The following is a 26118-nucleotide window of genomic DNA, read 5'->3' on the forward strand; positions in this document are numbered from 1 at the left end:
AGTACTTGAGTAAATGCGCTTAGTTACTTTACACCACGTTTGGGCGTATGCATTCCCAATACGGGCATAGTTCCTGACTTGCATGGTTCCCGAGTCGGCTGAGGTCTAGTATACAGTAGGCCCATGTGAATAGGCTCTATGCACAGCAGCCATATTGGGAATGAATTGGGCCCTTCCTTCCTTCCTTCACATGTGTTACCAATGATACTAATTAAGGCTCTGTTCCATTTAGTGTGGCATAGTGGTTGTCTTATTTTCAAAGGACCCCCATAACTCTGAGAGTGTACAAATGGTGTACCAAATGGACCCTTACGGATTCATTTGGTTCCATTTGTACACTCTCAGAGTTACACACCCACCATAAGGGGCCATTTGGGAACCAAAATGGAGTGTTTCTAGTGAGCCAACATGCACGATATCAGCACCGTGACCAGAATGGAACAGAGCCTTCATTAGTATCATTGGTAACACCTGTGAAGGAAGCAAGGAAGGGGCCCAATTTATGTCCAATATGGCTGCTGTGCATAGAGCCTATTGTGAATATTTCAGGGTGCTGTTTTGATAACAGCCGTGGTAAGGTACCTCTGCTCAGATATTGCTTTGTCTCACTTTGCTGAGCCTATTACTCACACCATTGAAGGCTATTATTCAACTGTTCCAGTTCTTTGACTAGGCCTAGACAGAGAGAAACAGTTGAGAAGATAATGACACCATCTCCTCTCCCATGGAGAGAGAAATGACTTAGGATTGCTCAAAAGTGTGTGCGAGTGCATGCAAATGAACGCGTCATATGCAAAAGTTTGCATGCCAACTCGGCAGTGGTGGAAAGTAACTAAATGCCTTTACTTAAAGGACAACTTTGTTTTTTTTACAACCTGTACTTAAGTACAACGTTGAGGTATTTTTACTTAACTGGAGTATTTCCAGTTTCCAATACTTATACTCCAACTACTTTTTGATTGATTGATTGATTGAATATTTTATTAGCCAAAAAATGTAAAACAGCACAGTTACATTTAAAATACTTTGTCTAACAGGTCCGTTCATGAAAGTCCTTGCGGTCTTGTTTCCAATGAGGGCCTTGGTATTCAATTCATAGACATATATAGTGGCACCACCGTTCGAATATTACTACTACTACTATCTACTATCTATCTCAGATCCAAATGTTGAACTTTTACTCCACTATATTTATTTGAAAACTTAAGTTACTTTGCAGATATAAATGATCATATTATAAAACATGCATTAACCATCTTTAGCCCTATTTTATCCCTAGGCTATTTGAAAATAGCAGATCTACAAGTTCACCACGCGTCGCGATGCAACGCGCTGTGAGCTTGTAGATTGGCTATTTTCAAACATTTTAGTACTTTTACTTTTGGTACTTTAAGTATGTTTTGATGCTAATGCTTTTGTACTTTTACTCAAGTAACATTTTGAACACAGGCCTTTTACTTGTAACAGAGTATTTTGATATTGTGGTATTGCTAGTTTTACTTAGTAAGTAAAATATCTGCACTTCTCCCACCACTGCAAACCGGGGAAGAGTGCAGAGAAAAGCCTAGAGATGGGTGGCCATGGCTGTAGCTTGCAGGTAATCATAATGCTAATGCTATCACACTATTCTCTATTTTTTTTTAATTTAATCATCTGAAGTAACAACTACATCTAATGGATTACAGTATAACTCTTGTCGCCGGAGTTGCATCTTGGCAATCCACCGGAGAAATGCACAGCCAGCGGCAAATAAATGACCCTGTGTGGTGTTGTATAATCAAATAGAAGTGCCAGCACTGTCAGATCAAGCCTGATTAAAGAGTTTATTTCCTCACTATATCGCCCGTCCCGCCGACCACCACACAACAACAACAACACACACTACCCCCAGCACTTGATATTACTTGAGGAAGGAAAAAGGTTCGAAGTGAGAACCAAGGGCCCAGCTTCCTGCTTCGAAAGTTCATATTAATGGACTGTAGGTTCGCTGTTTTACCCCTGCTGGTGTCAGAAAGAATTACTCCCCATTCAAGACTTGATTTTATTACCGTAATAAACATTGTCATAAATACTATATGCTTCCAGTCTCTGGTTTAAAATTGACAATAAAGTAGGATATGCTCTAGGAGGGGCAGGGTGATTTGATTGACAAGCTACACAACCAATAGCATTCATTCCCCGCCCCCGCTCTTGATTGACAAGATGAAAGATGGAGGATTTGAAATTGTTGAAAAATAGGCTGTAGAGTCTAGTGGCGTCACTTTGTCCATCTCTTTTATGCAGTCTATGGTGAGAACACACCCACACATGCACACACACACACACACACACACACACACACACACACACACACACACACACACACACACACACACACACACACACACACACACACACACACACACACACACACACACACACACATTAAAGCACTTTTCAACATTCAAAGGTTTTTTTTGTCACTCATATAAGTAGCCTACTGTACAAGCAGCAAACTGTTAGTGTAACATGCTTGGCAGACTGTGATTACAATAACAATAATAATATATGACAACCAAGTATTGTAAAATATAGCTATACCACGCATGGATTTCTACAGAGGGCAATTCTTTCAACATAAAATGCTGCATTCAAGTTCAGGAGAGTAAGGAAGAGGCAATTATCTTAGACTTGAAAGCTACCTTTGAGTATGGCATGGAGAGGGGGCATTTGTGTTTCACCATAATAAATGCTGCATCCATGGTCTGGAGAGGGCACTTTTTTCTACCGACGGACAAAAGGGCAGGGGCTCGAGCCCCCTTTCATGTCTATGTGTGCACGTGCCTGTGCACGAGGTCTCCACTATGAAGACAGTCTGAATAGTTTATGATCTCGCACGCACGCACGCACGCACGCACGCACGCACGCACGCACGCACGCACGCACGCACGCACGCACGCACGCACACACACACACACACACACACACACACACACACACACACACACACACACACACACACACACACTCAGCAGAAAGGCCATTTGGACAACACAGCCAGCCACATTGTCATAGGCCCTTTAAAAGGCCTATGACCAATAAGAGAGCAATAAGATGTGTATAAGGTGTGCTATTGGTCCATTTCCATAGGCACTAATGCTGACCTGTGGCAACAGTCCATTTTGACACATTTATAGACTTCAGTAGAGTTGTAGGAAAGCATTGAGTTTTTATAACACGGTTTGCTCATACCGGCGTCACCGCATTGTTAATATTTAATTTAGAAACAGCCAATACTAATTTGGTATGTACACTCATGTACAGTAGGACCACTTCTGAAGAAATGGTTTGATGATCCAGCAATGAAAGACATCTGGTGCAGGGACCATGATGGAATATTCAGTTAATCAGTGAATTCTTCAAAAAGAAAAATATATATATTTCCGTCTTGATTCAGATAATTAGCCTACTGCACCTTTTCTTTATTCAGTTTGAATACTTTCCCATATAAATATGTTACAGTCAGTGGTGTAAAGTAACTAAGTAGACATACTCAAGTACTGTACTTAAGTACAATCTTGAGGTATTTTTTACTTAGCTGGAGTATTTCCAATTTTCTGTACTTTTACTTCTACCCCACTACATCTCAGAGGCAAATATTATACTTTTACTCCACTACAATTATTTGAAAACTTTAGTTAGTTACTTTGTAGATTTTGATTAGTATTACAAAACATACATTAACCACTTCAGACTTATACACATTTTGGCCATTTGAAAATAGCCGATCTACAAGCTCACAATGCGTCGCATTGCGACGCATTGTGAGTTTGTAGATCTGCTATTTTCAAAAGATGTTCTTACATATACATTTGCAAACTTGTGAAATGGGACATTCTGCTTAATGAGTATTTCTACTTTTGGTATTTTAAGGCCATTTTGATACCAATACTTTTGCACTTTTACTCAAGTAAATTTTGATTTCCGGAGTTTCACTTGTAAGTATTTCTACATTGCAGTAATGATACTTCAGTAAAACATTTGAGTACTTTTTCCACCACTGGTTACAGAAGTGTATGAAGTGGAATCATATAGATACATGACAGTGAGGGATGGCGTTTATAAGCGGCAGATCAAAGGACAGAGCTAACAACAGCAGTGGATACAGACGACACAGGAAACACTGATGTACAAACCGAGCGTATAACCTTGGGAGTTGTCTTGTCTGTGATATCATAAGCCTCTAAATCATCCTGTGCTTTGACTACAAAAAAACAACAACTCGTCTTTCCTTGGCACGGCTCCCTCGGTCTCGCAGATGCCAAAAGCTCCAAGTAAAAAAGCGATTGCCCCTGAGGAAGGAACAGGATTTACCCTAATGGGATAAGATAAGAATCATAACATATGGAATATATAAACAGACACATTTTTCAAAAAAAGGCAGATTGTGATTGCAGGGGGAGAAAAAGTACCATCCGTTTAGCTTTTTTTGTGTGTGTGTGTGTGTGTGTGTGTGTGTGTGTGTGTGTGTGTGTGTGTGTGTGTGTGTGTGTGTGTGTGTGTGTGTGTGTGTGTGTGGTGAATTATGTAGCAGAACTTCCATATAGTCGGGGATCCACAGGCCCAAAAGCTCTTGAAAATGGGTTGAACCTGTGATGTCATGCTATACTTTTTTTTTTAGTTTTTTATTTTAATTTGGTCATTAAGGTCCACAGAATGAGAGGCCTGCTCTGCCGGAAACATCGCGAAAAAAAGTTATGGACATTTTTGTATAATGAAGCCTTTATTTTTTTGCCCATTTTCGCCTATTGTAAAAAAATAGGTTTCTTTTCTTAAAGTGCTCAGTAGGTTGTGTAGGCTGTCAATAAATGATTCCCAGATACACAGAACACATATGTGAACAACACCAAGTCCAAAAATACACTCACAAAGCCTTTCCAAATGATTTATAGACATTTTTGGTACCAAAATTGCACCCGTTTTTTGCATTTTCCCCAATACTTTCATCTTTACTTCAATAGCAATCAACTTTGCCATGGGTTATGACATCAGCCAATGTCTCATTCTTTTCATCAATCTTTATAGTCATTCCACAAAATGTTTTATTAAAATCAACCCTAAATTAAAGGAACTGTGGTGACTTTATTACCCTTATGCTCAGAATTCCCAGAATTTTGAGCCAGCCTATTACAGCCTAGTCCAGCCTAGTACAGCCTAGTACAGCATAGTCCAGCCTATTACAGCCTAGTCCAGCCTAGTCCAGCCAATTATAGCCTAGTCCAGCCTATTACAGCCTAGTCCAGCCTATTACAGCCTAGTACAGCCTAGTACAGCCTAGTCCAGCCTATTAAAGCCTAGTACAGCCTAATCCAACCTATTACAGCCTAGTCCAGCCTAGTCCCGCCTATTACAGCCGTCCAGCCTATTACAGCCTAGTCCAGCCTATTATAGCCTAGTCCAGCCCAGTCCAGCCCAGTCCAGCCTATTACGGCCTAGTAGAGCCTAGTCCGGCCTAGTCCAGCCTAGTCCAACCTATTATAGCCTAGTCCAGCCTAGTACAGTCTAGTACAGCCTAGTACAGCCTAGTAGAGCCTAGTACAGCCTAGTCCCGCCTATTATAGCCTAGTCCAGCCTATTACAGCCTAGTCCAGCCTAGTCCAACCTATTAAAGCCTGGTCCAGCTTAGTCCCGCCTATTACAGCCTAGTCCAGCCTATTACAGCTTAGTCCAGCCTTACAGCCTAGTACAGCCTATTACAGCCTAGTCCCGCCTATTATAGCCTAGTCCAGCCTATTACAGCCTAGTCCAGCCTAGTCCAACCTATCAAAGCCTAGTCCAGCTTAGTCCCGCCTATTACAGCCTAGTCCAGCCTATTACAGCTTAGTCCAGCCTATTACAGCCTAGTACAGCATAGTACAACCTAATAGAGCCTAGTAGAGCCTAGTACATTACATTACATTACAGTCATTTAGCAGACGCTTTTATCCAAAGCGACTTACAATAAGTGCATTCAACATAGGTAGGGAACAAAAACTACTAATCACCAGAGGTTTTAAGTGCATTTTCTGCAAAAACAAGCAACCAAGAGTATACCTAGCGCTAAGGTAAAAGTGCAATATATCAGCTACCTATTTCCTTAAACAGATGAGACAAAATAGCTAAATCAAATGAGCAGGAGCTAAAACAAATAACTGTATCGACTAAACAAGATCCAATAAACAATACAACAATAAAACAAGCATTCGTACAACTAATTAACAACAAGTAGGCCAGGCAAAGAGGAAGGGTAGTGTTTCCTGAAGAGGTGAGTTTTCTGCCTGTGGCGAAAGATGGGCAGTGACTGTCCTGACATCAGTGGGAAGTCCATTCCACCACTGTGGGGCCAGAACAGAAAAAAGTCGTGACCGTGTGGATCGCCCAGAAGGACCCTTGAGTGACGAGGCAGTCAGTCGGCCCAAGGTGGCAGACCGAAGTGGTCGGGCAGGGGTGTAGGCATCGACCATAGCCCGGAGGTAAGAAGGAGCTGTTCCTTTCACTGCCCTATAGGCTAGCACAAGGGTTTTAAACTCGATGCGAGCCGCTACGGGGAGCCAGTGTAGAGAACAGAGAAGAATAGTTGTGTGGGAGAACTTGGGGCGGTTGAACACCAGACAAGCCGCAGCTTTCTGAACAAGCTCCAGAGGTCTGATGGCAGATGCCGGAGCACCAGCGAGGAGGGAGTTGCAGTAGTCCAGGCGGGATATGACAAGAGCCTGGATGAGCATCTGGGCTGCCTTCTCCGTGAGGAAGGGGTGAATCCTCCTAATGTTGTAGAGGAGGAATCTGCAGGACCGTGTCACTGATGCGATGTTAGCCGAGAACGACAATTGATCGTCCAGGGTCACACCCAGATTCTTCGCAGTCCGAGTTGATGTCACCGCAGCATTATCAATGGTGATGGCCATGTCTCGGTGCGGACAGCCCTTCCCCGGAGGAACATCAGCTCGGTCTTGTCCAGGTTGAACTTCAGGTGGTGCGTCGACATCCACTCTGAGATATCAGCCAGACAAGCAGCAATGCGTGCCTCCACACGTGTGTCAGAGGGGGGGAATGAGAGGATCAGCTGGTTGTCATCGGCATAGCAGTGGTAGGAAAAGCCATGGGAGTGGATGACAGCACCAAGAGATGTAGTGTAGAGAGAGAAAAGAAGAGGACCCAGAACCGAGCCTTGGGGAACCCCAGTAGTGAGCCTTTGTGGTTCTGACACAGACCCTCTCAACATCACCTGGTAGGAGCGACCCGTCAGGTAGGATGCAAACAGGGAGAGTGCAGGGCCTGAGACACCCATCCCCTCAAGGGTGGAGAGGAGGATCTGATGGTTCACTGTGTCAAACGCTGCAGACAGGTCCAGGAGTATCAGGACAGAGGAGAGAGAGTTCGCTCTAGCCGCATGGAGCGACTCCGTCACTGCCAGGAGGGCAGTCTCGGTCGAGTGACCCAACTAGTTAAGACTAGTACAACCTAGTCTTAACTAGTCCAGTCTGTTCCATGCTAGTAAAGGCTATATCGCCCTCCCCTAGTCTGTTCCATCAAAAGGCTGGACTAGGCTAGACCTGGGTGTACTAGGCTTTACTGTACTAGACTCTACTGGTCTCTAATAGACTGTTTTAAATTCCAGTAGGCTGTGCTGGTCCGTACTAGGCTATATTAGGCTGTACAAGGCAGATCTGTATCATGGTCTACAAAGGTTCATGCAAAACTATTGCTCGTGCACACACAAGCTATTGCCCATGTACACAGTGGTTAGTCCCTATGGGTTGAGGATCTACAGGGCTGACAAGAGCCTAGTACAGCCTAATAGAGCCTATTAGAGTCTAGTACAGCCTAGTACAGCCTAATCTATCCTAGTCCAGCCTTATCAGTCCTAGCATAGCTTGGTACCCCTCCCCTATTCTGTTCTCCCACCAGGCGGGACTAGGCTAGACCTGGGTGTACTAGGCTTTACTGTACTAGACTCTGCTGGGCTCTAATAGTCTGTTTTCAGCTCTAGCAGGCTTTGCTAGGCTGTACTGGGCTGTATTAGGCTATACCACCCTCCCCTAGTCTGTTCTCCCAAAAGGCTGGACTAATCATGGGTGTACTAGGCTGTACTGTACTAGACTCTACTGGTCCCTAATAGGCTGTTTTAAGCTCTAGTAGGCTGTGCTAGGCTGTACTAGGCTCTATTAGGCTATAGAAGCCAGTACTTTAATTTGGCCTACAAATATTCATGCAAAACTATTGCTCGTGCACACACAAACTATTGCCCGTGTACACAGTGGTTAATCCCAATGGTCTGAGTATCTACAGGGCTGACAAGGGACTAGTAAGCCTAATAGAGCCTATTTTAGAGTCTGGTACAGCCTAGTACAACCTAGTCTAGCCTAGTCCAGCCTGTTCCATGCTAGTATAGCCTATACCACCCTCCCCTAGTCTGTTCTCCCAAAAGGCTGGACTAGTCATGGGTGTACTAGGCTGTACTGTACTAGACTCTACTGGTCTCTAATATGCTGTTTTAATCTCTAGTAGGCTGTGCTGGGCTGTGCTCCTATAAGAGGGTTTAGGACCCATCCGTGGTGAAAGTTTTTATTTCCGTCGTGAAAATTTGTCTTTCGCTGTGACGCCATGCTGTGGAAAACACGCCCATAGGCTAAGCTTTACAGGACGTGCTGTGATTGGCTAGCAAGACACATGATGAAATTAACTTCAAACTTCACAGACGCGCTGTGATTGGCTAGCGAGACGCATGATGAAATTAATAATAATGTAAAAAAATGTTTAACTAAAGTTATCAAAATATTTGCTGATATATATTTGAAAAGAATAAGTCATTGACTGATGTCATGACCCATGGCACACGTTTCTTTTGTGGGGGTACAGGTGTTTTAAGAAGAAAAAAAGGCTCTGGGAATTTTGAGCATAAGGGTAATAAAGTCACCACAGTTCCTTTAATTTAGGGTTGATTTTTTTTTTTTTTTTTGGAGTGACTATAAAGATTGATGAAAAGAATGAGACATTGGCTGATGTCATAACCCATGGAAAAGTTGATTACTATTGAAGTAAAGATGAAAGTATTGGGGAAAATGCAAAAAACTGGTGCATTTTTGGTACCAAAAATGTCTATAAATCATTTGGAAAGGCTTTGTGAGTGTATTTTTGGACTTGGAGTTGTTCACATATGTGTTCTGTGTATCTGGGAATCATTTATTGACAGCCTAGACAACCTACTGAGCACTTTAAGAAAAGAAACCTATTTTTTTACAATAGGCGAAAATGGGCAAAAAAAGAATGGCTTCATTATACAAAAATGGCCATAACTTTTTTTCGCGATGTTTCCGGCAGAGCAGGCCTCTCATTCTGTGGACCTTAATGACCAAATGAATAGAAAAAACACCAAAAAAAAGTATAGCATGACATCACAGGTCCTCTCAAATTTTCGGTGACTGGATCCCCGACTAATAGAGACTACGCACAGTATTGATCAAGTTAGGCAAAGCACCAGTGGTGGAAAAAGTACTCAAATGTTTTACTTAAATAAAAGTCTCAATACTGCAATGTAGAAATACTCTGTAAGGGCACGGCCCCACCACACTTTTATTTTTACCTCTGGGGCGGAATCTGCCAATCTTTGTCAATGCAAATGTGTGGATTCACACAAGAGCGGATCTTGTCCGCATGTCGCGCAGACCGTGCGTTTATCTGCTCTACACGACTTGTCCATTTGAAGCATATAACTGCTGGAGACAGGAGCTGCTTTTCCTCCTCTGTCCAATCGGGTGAGTCGAAGGCGGACCGTCCCAAGACTCAGGAAGCAACATGGTGCTCAAGGCAGAAGCATAGAGGCGGTGCGGGCTACGGGGAGGGTCCATAGAGGTATGGGAGGGTCCTGAAAGTGAGTGACAGGTGCGTCACTCACGTTTTTTAGAATCCGCTGGCTGCAAAAAACTGTGGCCGCGCACAACCTGTGTTTAACAGCAGCCGGCCATGTTTTGGTGGGAGCGCGCCCTAAGGGCACGGCCCCACCGCACTTTTATTTTACCTCTGGGGCGGAATCTGCCAATGCTTTGTCAATGCAAATGTGTGGATTCTTGGAAAAAGAATGCGACGCATTGCGAGCTTGTAGATCTGCTATTTTCAAATGGCCGAAATGTGTATAGGGCTGCAGTGGTAAACTAAAAGTACAATATTTGCTTCTGAGATGTAGAAGTAGAAGAGAGTAGAAGTAAAAGTACTGAACATTTTAAATACTCCATTAATGTAAAAAATACCAAAAGATTGTACTTAAGTACAGTATTTGTGTATATTTACTTAGTTACTTTGCACCCCTGGGTATAGGTGACTTTACCCTGCACTGCTAAAAGTTATAAAGCTATATAATAGTTATATACAGTAGTGCCCTCCATCATTGCATAAGATATTCTGCTGTGAGGTCTGCCGCTCTGACAAAACATTACATCACACTGTAACTCTATGCACTATGCAATACATACATGAATAAAGATTCATTGCATTTTGACCATACACCCAGCTCACCATTAATCCCTTCTCTTTCCTAACTGTCAACTGCAGTGAAAGTAACACTCACTACCTCTGTGTGACCTGCTAGCATCATTTTGTCATCTATGGCACTGAAATGATCACCTGATTATCCGTTTGACAGCAGTCTCTAGCAGTGGTGGAAAAAAGTACTCAAATGTTTTACTTAACTCTTTCACTGCCAGAGTATAATTAATAAACTCACCCACTGCCAGCGTTTTCGTGTTTATTTTAACCTTTTCAACTGGTTACAGAACATTTAGATCCATTATAATCCATTGCCGGACCGTGTGTGTAGACAAACAGTGTCCATGGCCAACCCCCAGAGGGGAAAAAAATAACCCAGCGAGGTAACTTTCCACGTCGCAGGCACACTGAAAACAGCATATAGCGTCAAAAATGCACATCTTTCGCACCTCCCCAACTGGCCACACACACAACATTTATATACATTATGATTGCTTGCCAGGCGGTTGGTAAACACAAAGGGGATCACTGTTCGTCGTGCAGAGAAAAAATAAATAAACCGGAACGGTCGCTTCCTGTGCTAGAGCACGTTGAAACCACTGTGTCTCGCCGAATCCAGGGAAAAGAAAATGAAGTCAAGATACAAGCGGAAACCAGTAAACAGGAAGTGGACGGAGGCGGAAGTCTTCGGATGGCGCTATTTCCGCATCCGTGTGAGTTACAGTGAAAGTGGTCACACCGGATGATAGAGAACAGCACGACCTTTTACAAAACATTGACAAAAGTGTCGGACGGGGATTCCCGCCCGTGGCAATGTGAGCCTTTGTAGAATCGGACGGGAATTCCCGTGGCAATGAAAGAGTTAATGGGTTTTCGTGAGGTATTCAGCGGCTGCCATTTCCCACCTGATGTTGTGTGGGAGTCCCGACGGCTTCAGGCCGTGCCGAATAACTGCTAGCTTGCAGAGCGTCTTGAGACTAGGACTCAGGTCCAAGATGTACATGTCATTGGATTTGCCGAATCCTCCAAAGAGAAAGATACGATCTCCGGCCATGCAACAGCACATCCAATACATCGATGAACGCGGCATACACAGGCCGTTCCCCTTGGGCTCGACCTTCTTCCAGGTGAAGGTCTCTGGATTAAATTTCCACAGATAATAGGTTGTGTTCAAGTTGATGCCACCAAATATGTACAGCTCTCCATTGTAGGCAAAGGCCGAATGACCCCAGCGTCGGTCTGGAAGAAGCCATGTAGAGGGCGTGTTCAGCCAGCAGTTGGTTTCTGTGTCAAACACTCTGATGTTGTTGTCCTGGTTCCCTGTGCCCCCAAATACAAACATCTTTGTTCCGATGATGGTGGTAGAGTGACTTGATGACAGAGTGCCTCTTGTATTAATTAAAGACCAGACCATCGAGGTGGTGTCCAACCTGTAGATGTCATTAGTGCGTCCCGTAAGCTGGGTGATTCCTCCATAGATATACATGACCCTCCCCATGACACAGGCTGAGTGGCTCCACCTCGCCTCTGGAACCGTTCCAGAAACCCTGTGTTTGGACCATCTGTGGGTGTCAACATCAAAGGTATAAAGAATGTTGCAATTAAGAATGCATCCCCAGACGTAGACAATATATTCCACCAGAACGGCTATGTGATCCATGTGCAAGCAAGGAACCTCAAGGTGATATCGTCCTCTTCCAGTTGTCACTGGGTACAACTTCATCCAGGATAAAGACACTGCGTTGAAGATGTGAACTTCAATCTGATCACAGTCGGTCATGCTCCTGTCCCCTCTAAAGGAGTACAGCTTGTGTCCCACGGCAACAGCAGTATGATGACGATATTTATTCGGAGCTTCTTCGAGGTGAGCGGTCCAGTGAAACATTTCACACACCTGCAGTTCTGTGGATCAAAGTGAATTCATGGAGTGTTGCTGTGTAATATGATGACGTCCTCTGTGCACCACTATGGATTAAACCGGATTAATTCAGGCCTGCTGTTTAACAGAACAGAGTTCTATTGAGTGTGCCACCACTTATATTGGTGCAGAAACACAAGCATCATGGACAGTTTGACCAATCAATGAAGGTGATGCTTTTTGATTTCCCTAATATGGTAAATTGGTTGCTATGGTGATCAATTTACCATATTAGGGAAATCAAAAAGCATCACCTTCATTGATTGTAACTAAGTACAATTTTACTTTTACTTTACTGGAGTATTTGCAGTTGTCTATACTTTTACTTCTACTCAACTACATCTCAGAGACAAATATTGTACTTTTACTCCACTACAATTATTTGAAAACTTTAGTTACTAGTTACTTTGTAGATTTTGATTATTATTATTACAAAACATACATTAACCACTTCAGCCCTATATACATTTCGGCCATTTGAAAATAGCCGATAGCTTGTAGATCTGCTATTTTCAAATTATTTGTATACATTTGAAAACTTGTGAAATGGGACATACTGCATATGAGTACTTTTACTTTTGTACTTTAAAGTATATTTTGATACCAATACTTTAGTACTTTTACTCAACCATGTATTTTTAGAATTCCAGACTTTTACTTGTAACAGAGTATTTCTACATTGCAGTATTGATACTTTTACTTAAGTAAAAGTACCTTTTCCACCACTGATAGCAACCCAGCCCAGACAGTCTTGGTCCTCACGTTACACAGCAGACAGCCTGTTGATTATTTGACAACACATTTGAGAGGACATCTAATGATGACGTCGTGATGTCACTGGGTGATGAGCATCATGTAGAACAGTGGTTCTCAACCAGTGGTCCGGGGACCACCAGTGGTCCTTGAGGGGGTTCCAGGGGGTCCCTAGCCAAATTAATAATAAGGAACCAAATTGACCCTTGTCAAATTGATATGTCTGTAACTCTGAGAGTGTACATTTTGTACACTCTTGAACACTGATAATGATGACACAGTGTAGATTGCGACCCACAAGAAATCAAAATGGTTGAGTCCCTGGCATATCTTTTCAAATGGGGGTCCGTGGGCTAATATATGTCAATTTGGGGGTCCTTGACACGAAAAAGGTTGAAAACCACTGATGTAGAATACAGAATGACATGAATATGTTGACATTTGTATGTGTATACATATATACATTTATATGTTTATGAATTGAATACCAAGGACCTCAATGGAAACAAGACCGCAAGGATGGACCTTTTAGTCAAAATGTTATTAACTGTACTTGTGTTGTTTTTTACATTTCTGCCTAATAAAAAAAACAATCAATCAATCAATGAAAAGCTATGGTTTAGATTTGTGTGTGTGTGTGTGTGTGTGTGTGTGTGTGTGTGTGTGTGTGTGTGTGTGTGTGTGTGTGTGTGTGTGTGTGTGTGTGTGTGTGTGTGTGTGCGTGCATGCGTGCGTGTGATGACTCCATCTGCTTTTCAGTCCTTTTCAGTCCCAGCCAGTGCAGAATGCCTGGCTGTCACTTTCCCCACTCCCACACTAACAGATTGCCTTGTATGGGTCAAGGTGTGGCATAGAAGCTGGAACAGGCAACGTGCACAGAATAGTTCTCTCTCTCCCACACACACACACACACACACACACACACACACACACACACACACACACACACACACACGTCAATGCAGGCAGCGATGGCATGCGTGTGCTTGGGGAGGTTATTCAATCAGAGTGGTGTCCTGACCGACTGGTCACCACTTTCCCGTCCTTTAAGGATGAGTTTCTGAGCCGACCGTGTGTTTGTGGAGGCCTCATCATCATCATCATCATCATCATCATCAGAGAAGTCACTAATCATTTAAAGCAGGGGTCTTCAACAGGGGGTCCGGGACCCCTAGGGGGTCCTCAGAGTTACTACAGGGGGTCCGCCAAATATTTGTGTGATATATATATATATATTTTTACCTTAACAAACCCTAGCATCCCTTTTCTGAGGAGAACTTTAGCCAAAAATAGCCGATCTACCGTGAGCTCGTACATCGGCTATTTTTGGCAAAGAGGTATAGGTGTAGAGGGGAAAAAGGGCAGACCAAGTAGACAAAAAAAGTTGAATCTGAAACACAATTTTATACAATATAGAGTAGGTGGTCCCTGCTTCATCTCTCTCTCAGCTAGGGGGTCCTTGGCCTGAAAACGTTGAAGAACCCTGATTTAAAGAGCTGAGAGTGTTCTCCTCTGATTATCTGCTAATGCTTTCAAATTAGCCTGTAGCATAATGTTCTGTCTTTACCCTGCTTAACTCATTCACTGCCACAGACGTAAAAAACGTAATATTTTCCCATTACCAATTCTGCCACGGACGTAATAAACTTTTTTTTTATTTCATTTTTTTATAAAATATCGCACTGATCTATATCACCCGCAGTGACCATTTTCACTGTAACTCAACCGGATACGGAAATAGCGTCAATCCAACATTTCCGTTTCCGTCTGCTTCCTGTTTAACTCTTTCATTGAAACGTCTCTTTCTCGAGTTGCCTTTTTTTAGCGGCGCTAGCCGCTCTATACCTTTAGGTATAGAGCGGATATTAGCCCTCTATGCCTGGCTTTTGCGTCAACGTTCTGATTGGTCAGGTGCGCCAACGTTCTGATTGGTCAGGTGCGTCAACGTTCTGATTGGTCAGGTGCGTCAACGTTCTGATTGGTCAGGTGCGCCAAAGTTGTGATTGGTCACTATTCATGACATCACTATGATGTCATGAATATAGAATTCGATGTCTATATAAACGATGACAATGACTTCATCTTATTATTCATTTGGCTAAAGTCTCCGTCTAGGTAAGTTATTTAAAGTTAATATGACGAATAGAAAGAGAAAGATACAAGAACAGATGAAGGGTGAATGTATAGAAAGTCTGAGTTCGGGACCCAGTCATCCGTTATGACAGAATGGTTTGATAGAGACGATCGAGAATCCAAGAGTCCGTTAAGGTTCTGATTGGTCAGGCCCGGCAAGGTTCTGATTGGTCAGGCCCGTCAAGGTTCTGATTGGTCAGGCCCGTCAAGGTTGTGATTTGTCAGGCAAGGGGACTATTCATGACATCACTATGATGTCAAGGTTTATTTTTTATTTCCTCATGTTTTTTTTTGTATATATTTTTATTTGGCTAAAGTCTCCTTCTAGGTAAGTTATTTAAAGTTAGATCCTCAATTTAACTTTATCTGTCGTCGACGCTCTGATTGGTCAGACCCGTCAACAAAGTGATTGGTCAAGCTTCACATGACACATGGCTATAAACACATTATAAACACATATCGATGACATAATGTATTCAAAGGCGCCGCTACCTTCACACAGGGTGTGATTTTTCCCCCTGTGTTCCGCTAGACGCACTGTTTTGAAACTGCTGCTACAGGAGAAGGAGAAAAGTAAGCGAACCGTGCATCTTTGACGAGAAATGGCGCATTCACATGGAGCTGCATGAGAAGTAGCTGAGCCGATTAGAATGTTTGTTGTCTGGGCGACTCAGACACGTAGGCCTACCATGTGTGTTTACAAACGATTGGACATGTGATAAAAAAAAAATTGTGACCTGAAAAAACGAATATTGCTGGCAGTGGGCAAACACAGCCAGAGATAAATCTGTGAGTGACTGAGTTCATGCCAAATCACCTCTTGATGTTACATTGATGGTCATTGGTCACTGTGGGCTGTACCGTATGTGTGAGGATGGAGAATAATAGAAGTGGAGACATGAAAAATGACAGAAAATTGTTGGCTACATTATGTGATTGCTGAAGCCTTGAGCTCTGATGGAGAGTTCAGACGGTTCAGGTTCTTGATGTGGACTGTTACTGTCCAGCTTTAGGAATGCTCTCATCTGCTGTTTATATCCCATATCCCGGAGGTACTGTGACAATACGATCGTTATGGACACAGCAATTGGTCGCGGCTTTGCGCCCGGGCGTGTGGACTGTCCAGTTTGTGTTGCAAACCACAGTTTTGGGGATTATCTTGCATGGGGTTGCAATTTGCAACTTAGCTCTTCCGGCCTGAACCAAGCTTAAGGGGTTGTGTCCACAACCTGCTGTTTAGCAGCAGCAGAGTGCTTTGGATATCATGTTCAGAGTGCTACACATTCATTGACCGAGACACCTCTGCTCAACAGTGGTGGAAAAAAGTACTCAAATGTTTTATTTAAGTAAAAGTATCAATACTGCAATGTAGAAGTACTCTGTTACAACTAAAAGTCCATAATTCAAAATTAACTTGAGTAAAAGTACAAGAGTATTGGTATCAAAATGTACTTAAAGTACCAAAAGTAAAGGTACTAAAATCTTTGAAAATAACAGATCTACAAGCTCACAACGCATCGCAAAGTGAGCTTGTAGATTGGCTATTTTCAAACAGACTACTGTAGGTATAAAATAGGGCTAAAGTGGTTAATGTATGTTTTATAATGTAATCATTTATATCTGCAAAGTAACTAGTAACTAAAGTTGTCAAATAATTGTAGTGGAGTAAAAGTACAATATTTGCCTCTGAGATGTAGTGGAGTAGAAGTAAAGGTGTAGACAATTGGAAATACTCCAGTAAAGTAAAAGTACCTTAAAAGTGTACTTAAGTACAGTACTTGAGTAAATGTACTTAGTTACTTTACACCACTGCTGCTCAATCATTGTGGGGCGTGTCTCTCCAACCCTCTGCATAGGAAAGTGAAATCAATGTCACCTTGATATTGATTTGACATTGCACTCCTCTCCCAAAAGTTGAACAGTGCTCCAGCCCGTCTTTAACCCTTTGAGACCGGGAACGCATCTGTGTCATTCTAAGATTTCTTTGGCTATATAAAAATAGCAGATATACAAGCTCATGACGCGGCACCGAGTGCCGCGCTACAAGCTTGTAGATCTGCTATTTTTGGGGAAAAATCGTGAAAATGTGTGCAAATCTTTAGTTTGAATATATATGTGCTTTTTTAAAGCGAAAGTTTTTAACTCAAATCTTTGCTTCTGGGGATTTTACAAATGTCTTCTAAATCCTAACAGTTTTTTTTTCCTAAAGTTTTTTTTTTCTTTTTTACTTATGTTGCTATATTTTCAATGGTTTTCTAACTTTTTTCTTGTCAAGGACCCCCCAAATAATATGTATTTGTCTCATATATAATAATAATAATAATAATATTTTGTTCCAGGGACCACCAGAAGCAAAGATTTGAGTTAAAAATGTATATAAAAGATTTGCACACATTTTCGCGATTTTTCTAAAAAATAGCAGATCTGCAAGCTCGTAGCGCGGCACTCGGTGCCGCGCTACGAGCTTGTAGATCTGCCATTTTTGAAGAAATCTTAAAATGACACACATGCGTTCCCTTCCCGGCCTCAAAGGGTTAACATAGCATGACATAATGGTGGTGGGAGCTCAACAAAATGCATTTTGTGGACACGGCCCTTTTATAAAGTCGATGTACTGTACCTAAAAACAACTCTGGGGAAACACTCTGGCTGCAATGGAATAATAAAGAGCCTCCCTTCGATACTAAAGACATACTGTTTGTTTGCTCGTTATTTGCCTCGTAAAGCAGCCCATAATCTGGTAGTTGAAACTAATGCAGCTCAAACGGACCCTGAGAGGATGAATTGCGAAGCCGTTCATTATTTTTATTACCCCGATGAAGCTTAAAGTGAGGAGCGGGTCAGATGTATTCTAGGACACGTGCTAAATATCGAGTATGAATTAAACACTGTCTGGCAGACTGTGAGAGCTGTGAGAAGAACACCTGCTGCGGTTTGCACTTTCTTTTCTTTCTTTTCTTCTTTCTCCTTTTACCCCTTTTTCTCCCCAATTTAGTTGTCATGCCATTTGTTGCCTCCTCACACACATTTCTGTGTCGTCACTGGCTGTTGTATCCTACTGACTCACCTGTCTGTGAGGAGCCCCCACCGGGAGGACTATTATTTGACAGCTTTAGTTACTACAAATGTATATATGTCACAGGGAAATTGGAGCACCAGGGAAATTGAAAACGGAGCGCTCGTTTTAGGCGCGGGGCTTCGGGGCGAGGCGGGGCTTTTCGAGACAGGGTTTTGTATGCGAGGATCGCGAGGAGGAGGAGGAGGAGGAGGAGGAGAGGGAGGACGCGGGGCGGGGCTTTGATACGAGGCGGACCTGGCTTTTGTTGTTCCCCCCCACATAGCAACCAGGAAGCTACACTAGGGTAACGCTGAACACGCGTTCACACGCACACGTGGTAATAGTTATCGTATATGACGGAGGCGCGCCGACTTAGCAGAGCTTGAGGCCGAGGGGGCGCGCCCGAGTGCCGCCGGGTGCGAGTGCCCGCGCCGACCGGCCGATGGTCTGCTAGTTGAATCAGCGCCGTCCGAGTTGTAAACCGATAGGGTGAGAATAGATCTTTTCATGGGTTACTATCCATATGTGTGTGTGTGTGTGTGTGTGTGTGTGTGTGTGTGTGTGTGTGTGTGTTTGTGTGTGTGTGTGTGTGTGTGTGTGTGTGTGTGTGTGTGTGTGTGTGTGTGTGTGTGTGTGTGTGTGTGTGTGTGTGTGTGTGTGTGTGTGTGTGTTTGTGTGTCAGGGATAAACTAAAAGCCAGAACACAATGAAATTATCTTAACAGTCATGCTTTCAATAAACCAAATCGAAAGCATGAGCGCATGCGCGCGTGCGTGTGTGTGTGTGTGTTAGTGCACTATGTGGTTGGGAAGTCTCGTGGCTTGCATTGTCCTCTAGTGCTGGTTCTACGGAATTGCCTGGGGGGCGGTGAAAACGAGCGCTCCTTCTCCAATTTCCCTGGTTCTCCAATTTCCCTGTAACATATACATTTTGGCCATTTGAAAATAGCAGATCTATAAGCTCACAATGCGACGCATTGTGAGCTTATAGATCTGCTATTTTCAAAAGATGTTACATTTTGAACTTGTGAAATGGGACATTCTTTACAATGATTACTTTTACTTTTGTTACTTTAAGTATATTTTGATACCAATACTTTTGTACTTTTACTCGAGTAGATTTTGATTACCAGACTTTTACTTGTAACAGAGTATTTCTACACTGCAGTATCGACACTTTTACTTAAGTAAAACATTTAAGTACTTTTTCCACCACTGATCCCCTGTACAAAACATTCAGGGCATATTTGCCAGCACTAGCCTATATTATGGAGATCCCCATAGATGGAGACAATCGACCTGCAAAGTCGTCATAGAGACATAAACGTGCCATATGTACGGAGTCTGACATCAGCGAACCCTTCCCAGAAACTCCATGTATAGACATAACCATCACGTCCAGGACTGACGTCATGGTCCCATATTTGGGCATAACAGACATAGGCAGCTCCATATATGGAGACGTCTGACACTATCTGACATCACCATAGTGATGTCAGAACCGCAAGCCAGCAGTATAAGAGAGGCTCGACACACCTCGGTAGGGCTGTTCCAGAGCGATCCCGAGAGACATTAATTACCTACAGAGAGAGAAGCATCTAAGAGAATCCAGTAATAGTTGGTTAGCGCAGCCTGAAGCATATTCTCATAGTGGCCTTCGGATCAGCCGATCGAGAGTTTTAACATCCCCAATATATCTGTAATTTCATCCTCAATACATGTCATTTCATCCTCAATACAATCTGTAATGTTATCCTCAATACATCTGTAATTTCATCCTTAATACATGTCATTTCATCCTCAATACTGGCCTCTATGTAACACCACCGATGTGTGATGGTGTGTTTGTGCACTCATGCATGCATCAGTGTGAGACAAAAGTAATCTGAGTGTGAACAACAGTTTGTGGGACAACGGAGAAGCAGTGTGTGTGGAGAGACACATGGAGGAGGAGATGGATAGAAGAATATCCTCCCTGTTCTGCTGTAACTCCACTACAGATGTATCGATGATGAGACACCTGAGCCATCCGTTCTTACTCTCAAACGAGACGAGCGGATGCGGTCAGGATCGATTCGTCCAATATTAGACGCATCGTCTGTGTTTATCCGCATCGCAGATTGAAATTGGCAAACGGCTCAGATGTACCACGAACGGCGGATACGTGAGAAGGCGAGATAAACTATGAGACGTCGACAGAAAGCACCGTGACGCGTTGGCAATTGAAAGTATTGAACTGTGTCATATTTTTGCCATTTGAGTTTTTGTTACATCAGATAGAACTGAAGCAAGTGGTGTGGAAATCCCGTGGCACCGTTGTCAGTTAACCAATCAGAATGTGTTAATCCAGCTGTCGTTAGACAGGCTGGGAAACGATAAATTTGCTACTTTGAAACCAGATCCTCCTTTGGGCAACTTCTCCAGGTTTTCAGGAAAAAAACGCCTGTGGGCAGTCCTGTACGTCAATGCACTCCCACTAACAACACTAACAACACACAAACACATTTGTCCCTAATTACTCTCAGTCAGTCACCCCCCCCCCCCCCCCCCCCTCTCTCTCTCTCTCTCTCTCTCTCTCTCTCTCTCTTTCTCTCTCTCTCCCTCTCTCTAAATACATTGGGGTGTGCAATCAGTTCAGTTGAATGGAGGTCTGCGTCTTTATAATGCTTCGAGCAAGCTGGTAAAAAGAGAGTCTATGTGCACGCCCCCGTATAAGGTCTAGCAAGAACGTGGTGATGTCAGGAGTACATGACACGGCAGCCCCCCGGTGGTGGATGTAAGGGGACGCCACCAGACCAGAGGAGGCAGAGGAGAGAGAGAGAGGCGTGCATGCGTGCGTGCCTTTAAGCGATATATCCTTAAAGGTCAAAGTTTTAAGCGATACATCCTTAAAGGTCAACGTTTTAAGGAACAGCGAGGGAAAGGCCACAGCTCTTTGAAAAGCACTTCAGCTTTTAGAACGCCTATGGTTATGAAAGCTGAAGTGTGTGTGTACGCGCGCGCACGCAAGAGCAGCGATATCCTTGAACCGTTCAATCCGGGAGCGCATCTGTGTCATTTTAGATTTCTTTGGGCTGTGTTCCGCGCTATGAGCTTGCAGATCTGCTATTTTTGTTTTCAATTTAGTTTTTAACATTTGTGCAAATCTTTGAATAAATATTTTTTAAAGTGAACATCTGTAGCCTACCATATTTTGTTCCAGGGACCTGAAGCAAGGATTTGAGTTACAAATGTTCGCTTTAAAAAAAAATATATATATTCAAAGGTTTGTGCACATTTTCACGATTTATTTTTCGCTATGAGCTAGGATATCTGCAATATTTGGACAGCCAAAGTCATTCTTTCTCCTCTCTCCTTCTCCCCTCTCTTCCCTTCTTTTTCTTTTTTTCATCACTTCTATCTTCATTATGTTTCCTTCCAATTCATTTATTTATTTATTTTTATCTATTTATTTTAATCTGAGGGGAAAAAAGCCAATGGGATTCTGTGTCACTTCAATCTAGTTTCTTGTGGCCTCTGCGTCGCTCTTGTCATAGAAGCTGCCCTGATTTTTCTATGTGTTTGTTTCGTCTGCGTTATGCTTTTATTTTCCCATATTCATCATATTCCATACTCATTGATCATTGTTTTTTATGTATGTATCGCTCTCCTATCTGCATACACACCGTCTTATACTTCATGGCCCACCTACAGTTTATAAGGGTGATATATAGAGCCCCTCATCCTCACTGATTGATTACAGCTGAATGGATGAATAGCTTTAAAACAGAACGCGTCAACATTTCTTAATCCTGCTGAGATAGAGTTCTCCTCTCTGTCTCTCTGTCTCTCTGTCCCTCTGTCTCTCTGTCTCTCTGTCTCTCTGTCTCTCTGTCCCTCTGTCTCTCTGTCTCTCTGTCTCTCTGTCTCCGTTTCTGTCTCTATATCTCTCAGCCTCTGTGTTGTTCTATTTGTTATTCCTGTGTGGGCAGGGGCGTCACGGCCATTCACTGTGCGTACGACGCGACACCCTCACTCTCACAGATCCGTGATTTCATACCCCCCACTTTTTGAAAAAATAAAAAATAATATATATATTTTTGATAATAAATCGGTAAAATCAAGCAAAAATAAGAATTAAATAACCTAACCCTAACCTTAAACCCGAAATAAAGTAACCAAAACACGAAAACAAACTAACAAAATCCGCCAAAAAAAAACGCGGCACTCGGTGCCGCGCTATGAGCTTGTATATCTGCAATTTTTGAATAGCCAAAGTGTAAAATAAGGGGTATAGTCCACCGAAAGTCCAACCCCCCCACCTTCTGAGAGCCTGTGACGTCCCTGTGTGTGGGAGTGAGTGGGGTGATGGCAGTGCTGTGATTTTGGTCTCTGCCTGTAAAAGTGTCCGTGTTAATTTAACTCTGTTGGGTGCATTGTGACACTCTCAGGGACGAGTTCACAGCAAGATTTGGCGGCTTTTGTGGCTAAATCTGCACAAATAAGACAAAATGCAATTCTTAAAGCCGAAATGTGCCCATACGTGTGCTGCCGAGCAAATAGCACCTCAGTGCTCCAGTGCTATTTGCATTTATTTAACCCATTAAGACCGGGAACGCATCTGTGTGTCATTTTTTGATTTCTTTGGCTATTCAAAAATAGCAAATATACAAGCTCATAGCTCGGCACAGAGTGCCGCGCTATGAGCTTGTTGATCTGCTATTTTTTTAAAACGTATTTGTGGTGCTCAAACTTTTCATGTCAAGGACCTCCCAAAATTATTAATTTGGCCGCGGACCCCCATCTGAAAATATTTGCTTCCAGGGACCCCCAGAAGCAAAGATTTGAGTAAAAAATATATATATTTATATATATATACATACAAATATTTGCACACATTTTCACGTTTTTTTTTCTTCAAATAAATAGCAGATATACAAGCTCATAGCGCGGCACCGAGTGCTTGTATATCTGCTATTTATTTGAAAAAAATAGAAAAAAGAGCTTGCATATCTGCAATCTGATAGCCTATTTGAAATATCTGCTATACGATATTTGAAAAGTTGTGAAATGGGACATTCTGCATAATGAGTACTTTTACTTTTGGTACTTTAAGTACATTTTGATACCATACTTTTGTACTTTTACTCAAGTCCATTTTGAATTTCGGAATACTTTTACTTGTGACAGATTATTTCTACATTGCAGTATTGATACTTTTACTTAAGTAAAACATGTGAGTACTTTTTCCATCACTGCCGACTGCCGTCAATAAAGCTCCGTACTACAGCAACGCCAGCTTACAAACACACCATAACAACACCAGAAAGTCCAAAAACGTCATGCTGTATATTATCACTTACCCAGGTCCATACTGTTGTTGTGTATATGACATGCAATCTGGGAACCCATCGCCAAATGAAAAGAAAAACAGCGCCCTCTGCTGTTTTTTACTATCTCAGTTGGCTCTGGGAGGAAGTCGACGTAGCACACGTACGCAAGGAAACCGGGGTTTTGGTCTGCCTTCAGCCTTTCACTTCCGGTGGTGCGACTATGTTTTCATTCCCACTAACAATATTTCTACACAGAACACTAACACCACTTCTCCCAGAGAACATGGATCGTTTTGGTTATAAGCCCACTTGTTTCTATGATGAAAGAGCAAGTTAAAATGTGAATATCTTTCCGTGGTTTTGTCTGCTCCGAGGACGCTATTGTTAAATGAGTTTCGGTTTGTTTCGAGTGGGGAAGGATCGGCGGACACGTAAATCCCGCCCACTACATTTGATTGGGTAAAGCGCGGCCTGCTTTCTGATCTGAAGGCACGCCCACTTGTAGGCCAGTGCGTACGCGATATGACAGACCCCCCCGACAGATTCAAACGCAGAGCAGAATCTGTTCTTGAGATATTATATGTAAATGTAAAAAGTGACCTCCTGTATGGGCAGTGTGCTCGGAAATTATATTTGTTTCCTTGTGTCTCCAGTTCCAGCCAACATCTACAAAGTGTCAGAAGACATCAATGTGAACGAGGGCAGTAACGTGACACTCAGCTGTCTGGCCAGTGGCAGACCAGACCCTATCATCACCTGGAGACTACTCAACCCCTCAGGTAATCAGTGGTGTAAAGTAACTAAGTACATTTACTCAAGTGCTGTACTTAAGTACAATGTTGAGGTACTTTTACTTTACTGGAGTATTTCCAATTGTCAATACTTTTACTTCTACTCCAGTACATCTCAGAGGCAAATATTGTACTTTTACAACATTACAATTATTAGAAAACTTTAGTTACTAGTTACTTTGCAGATATAAGTGATTATATTATTAAACATAAATAACCACTTTAGCCCTATCTTATACATAGGCTATTTGAAAATAGCAGATCTACAATCTCACAACGCGTCGCGATGCGACACGTTGTGAGATTGTAGATCTGCTATTTTCAAACCTTTCAGTACTTTTACTTTTGGCACTTTAAGTATATTTTGATGCCACTACTTTTGTACTTTTACTCAAGTGACATTTTGAACACAGGCCTTTTACTTGTAACAGAGTATTTTTAAATTGTGGTATTGCTACTTTTACTTAAGTAAAATATCTGAGTACTTCTTCCACCACTGCAGGTAATATAAGGGGAAAGTTTCATTTTCCCCCATAGGGGAAATTCTGTTTCAGCTTCACCCAGCTGACGGCTGCTCAGATGGTCATGAGGAGCTGTTAGAGGTTAAGTGGGTCTTGCTCAGGGACACTTTGGTGTAACCGCCCCCTATAAGTGAGGTTTGGACACTGACCAATCCTGCACCGTGATTGGCCAATAGTCTACAACGCAGTCTACAACGCTAACCCTTCCACAGTCAATGCAAATCTATACTTTTGCAAAATCAGCCAATCACATTACAGCTAGTGTCATCACCACTAGCTGTAATGTGATTGGCTGACTTTGCAAATTCAGGACTGTGATTGGCTAGCGAAACACATGACACATGTGCAGCCCTATGAATAGCAGTATGGACTTAAAAAACACATCTATGTTTTTTTTAAGTGAGTCATGTTGTGATGACCACACACTGCCCACTTCACACTGGGTGTGATTTTTGGGGCGGTGTAACCGCCCCCTATAAGTGAGTTTTGGACACTGACCAATCCTGCACCGTGATTGGCCAATAGTCTAATGTGATTGGCTGACTTTGCAAATTCAGGACTGTGATTGGCTAGCGAAACACATGACACATGTGCAGCCCTATGAATAGCAGTATGGACTTAAAAAAAAGTAATTTATCCTTTTTTTTAAGTGAGTCATGTTGTGATGACCACACACCGCCCACTTCACACTGGGTGTGATTTTTTTAGATTTCTTTGGCTTTTCAATAATAGCAGATCTACAAGCTCGTAGCGCGACACCGAGTGCCGCGCTACGAGTTTGTAGAGCTCTGGAACTACATTTTTTCAGATGGGGGTCCGCGGTCAAATACATATAATTGTGGAGGTCTTTGACATGAAAAATGTTTGAGAACCGCTGATATTATAGCAATATTGATTGATTTGAGTTAACATTTTTCACTTAAAAGAATATATATATTCAAACTAAAGATTTGCACAAATTTTCACGATTTTTCTAAAAGAATTGCAGATCAAGCTTGTAGATCTGTTATTTTTTTTGAATAGCCAAAGAAATCATTCCCGGATTGAATGGGTTAACTTCACTCATGGCCATGGCCTAGGACTTACCTACGCTGCCTGAAAAAGAATTGGTCTTTAGAACATCGTCTGGAGCT

At 42.6% G+C, this 26118-nt stretch overlaps 1 protein-coding gene across 1 annotated transcript in view; it reads left to right on the forward strand.

The window, feature by feature from the left end:
- LOC311051928 (limbic system-associated membrane protein-like) overlaps positions 1-26118 on the forward strand; it is a 184202-nt gene that overhangs the window by 136731 nt on the left and 21353 nt on the right. The window contains exon 4 of the mRNA XM_084066656.1: positions 24327-24452. Coding sequence (XP_083922782.1) covers positions 24327-24452 — 126 coding nt within the window. The remainder of the gene's footprint in view (positions 1-24326; positions 24453-26118) is intronic.

Source organism: Gymnoscopelus microlampas (genome assembly GCF_963454915.1).
Source record: "Gymnoscopelus microlampas genome assembly, chromosome: 1".
Classification (NCBI taxonomy): Eukaryota; Metazoa; Chordata; class Actinopteri; order Myctophiformes; family Myctophidae; genus Gymnoscopelus; species Gymnoscopelus microlampas.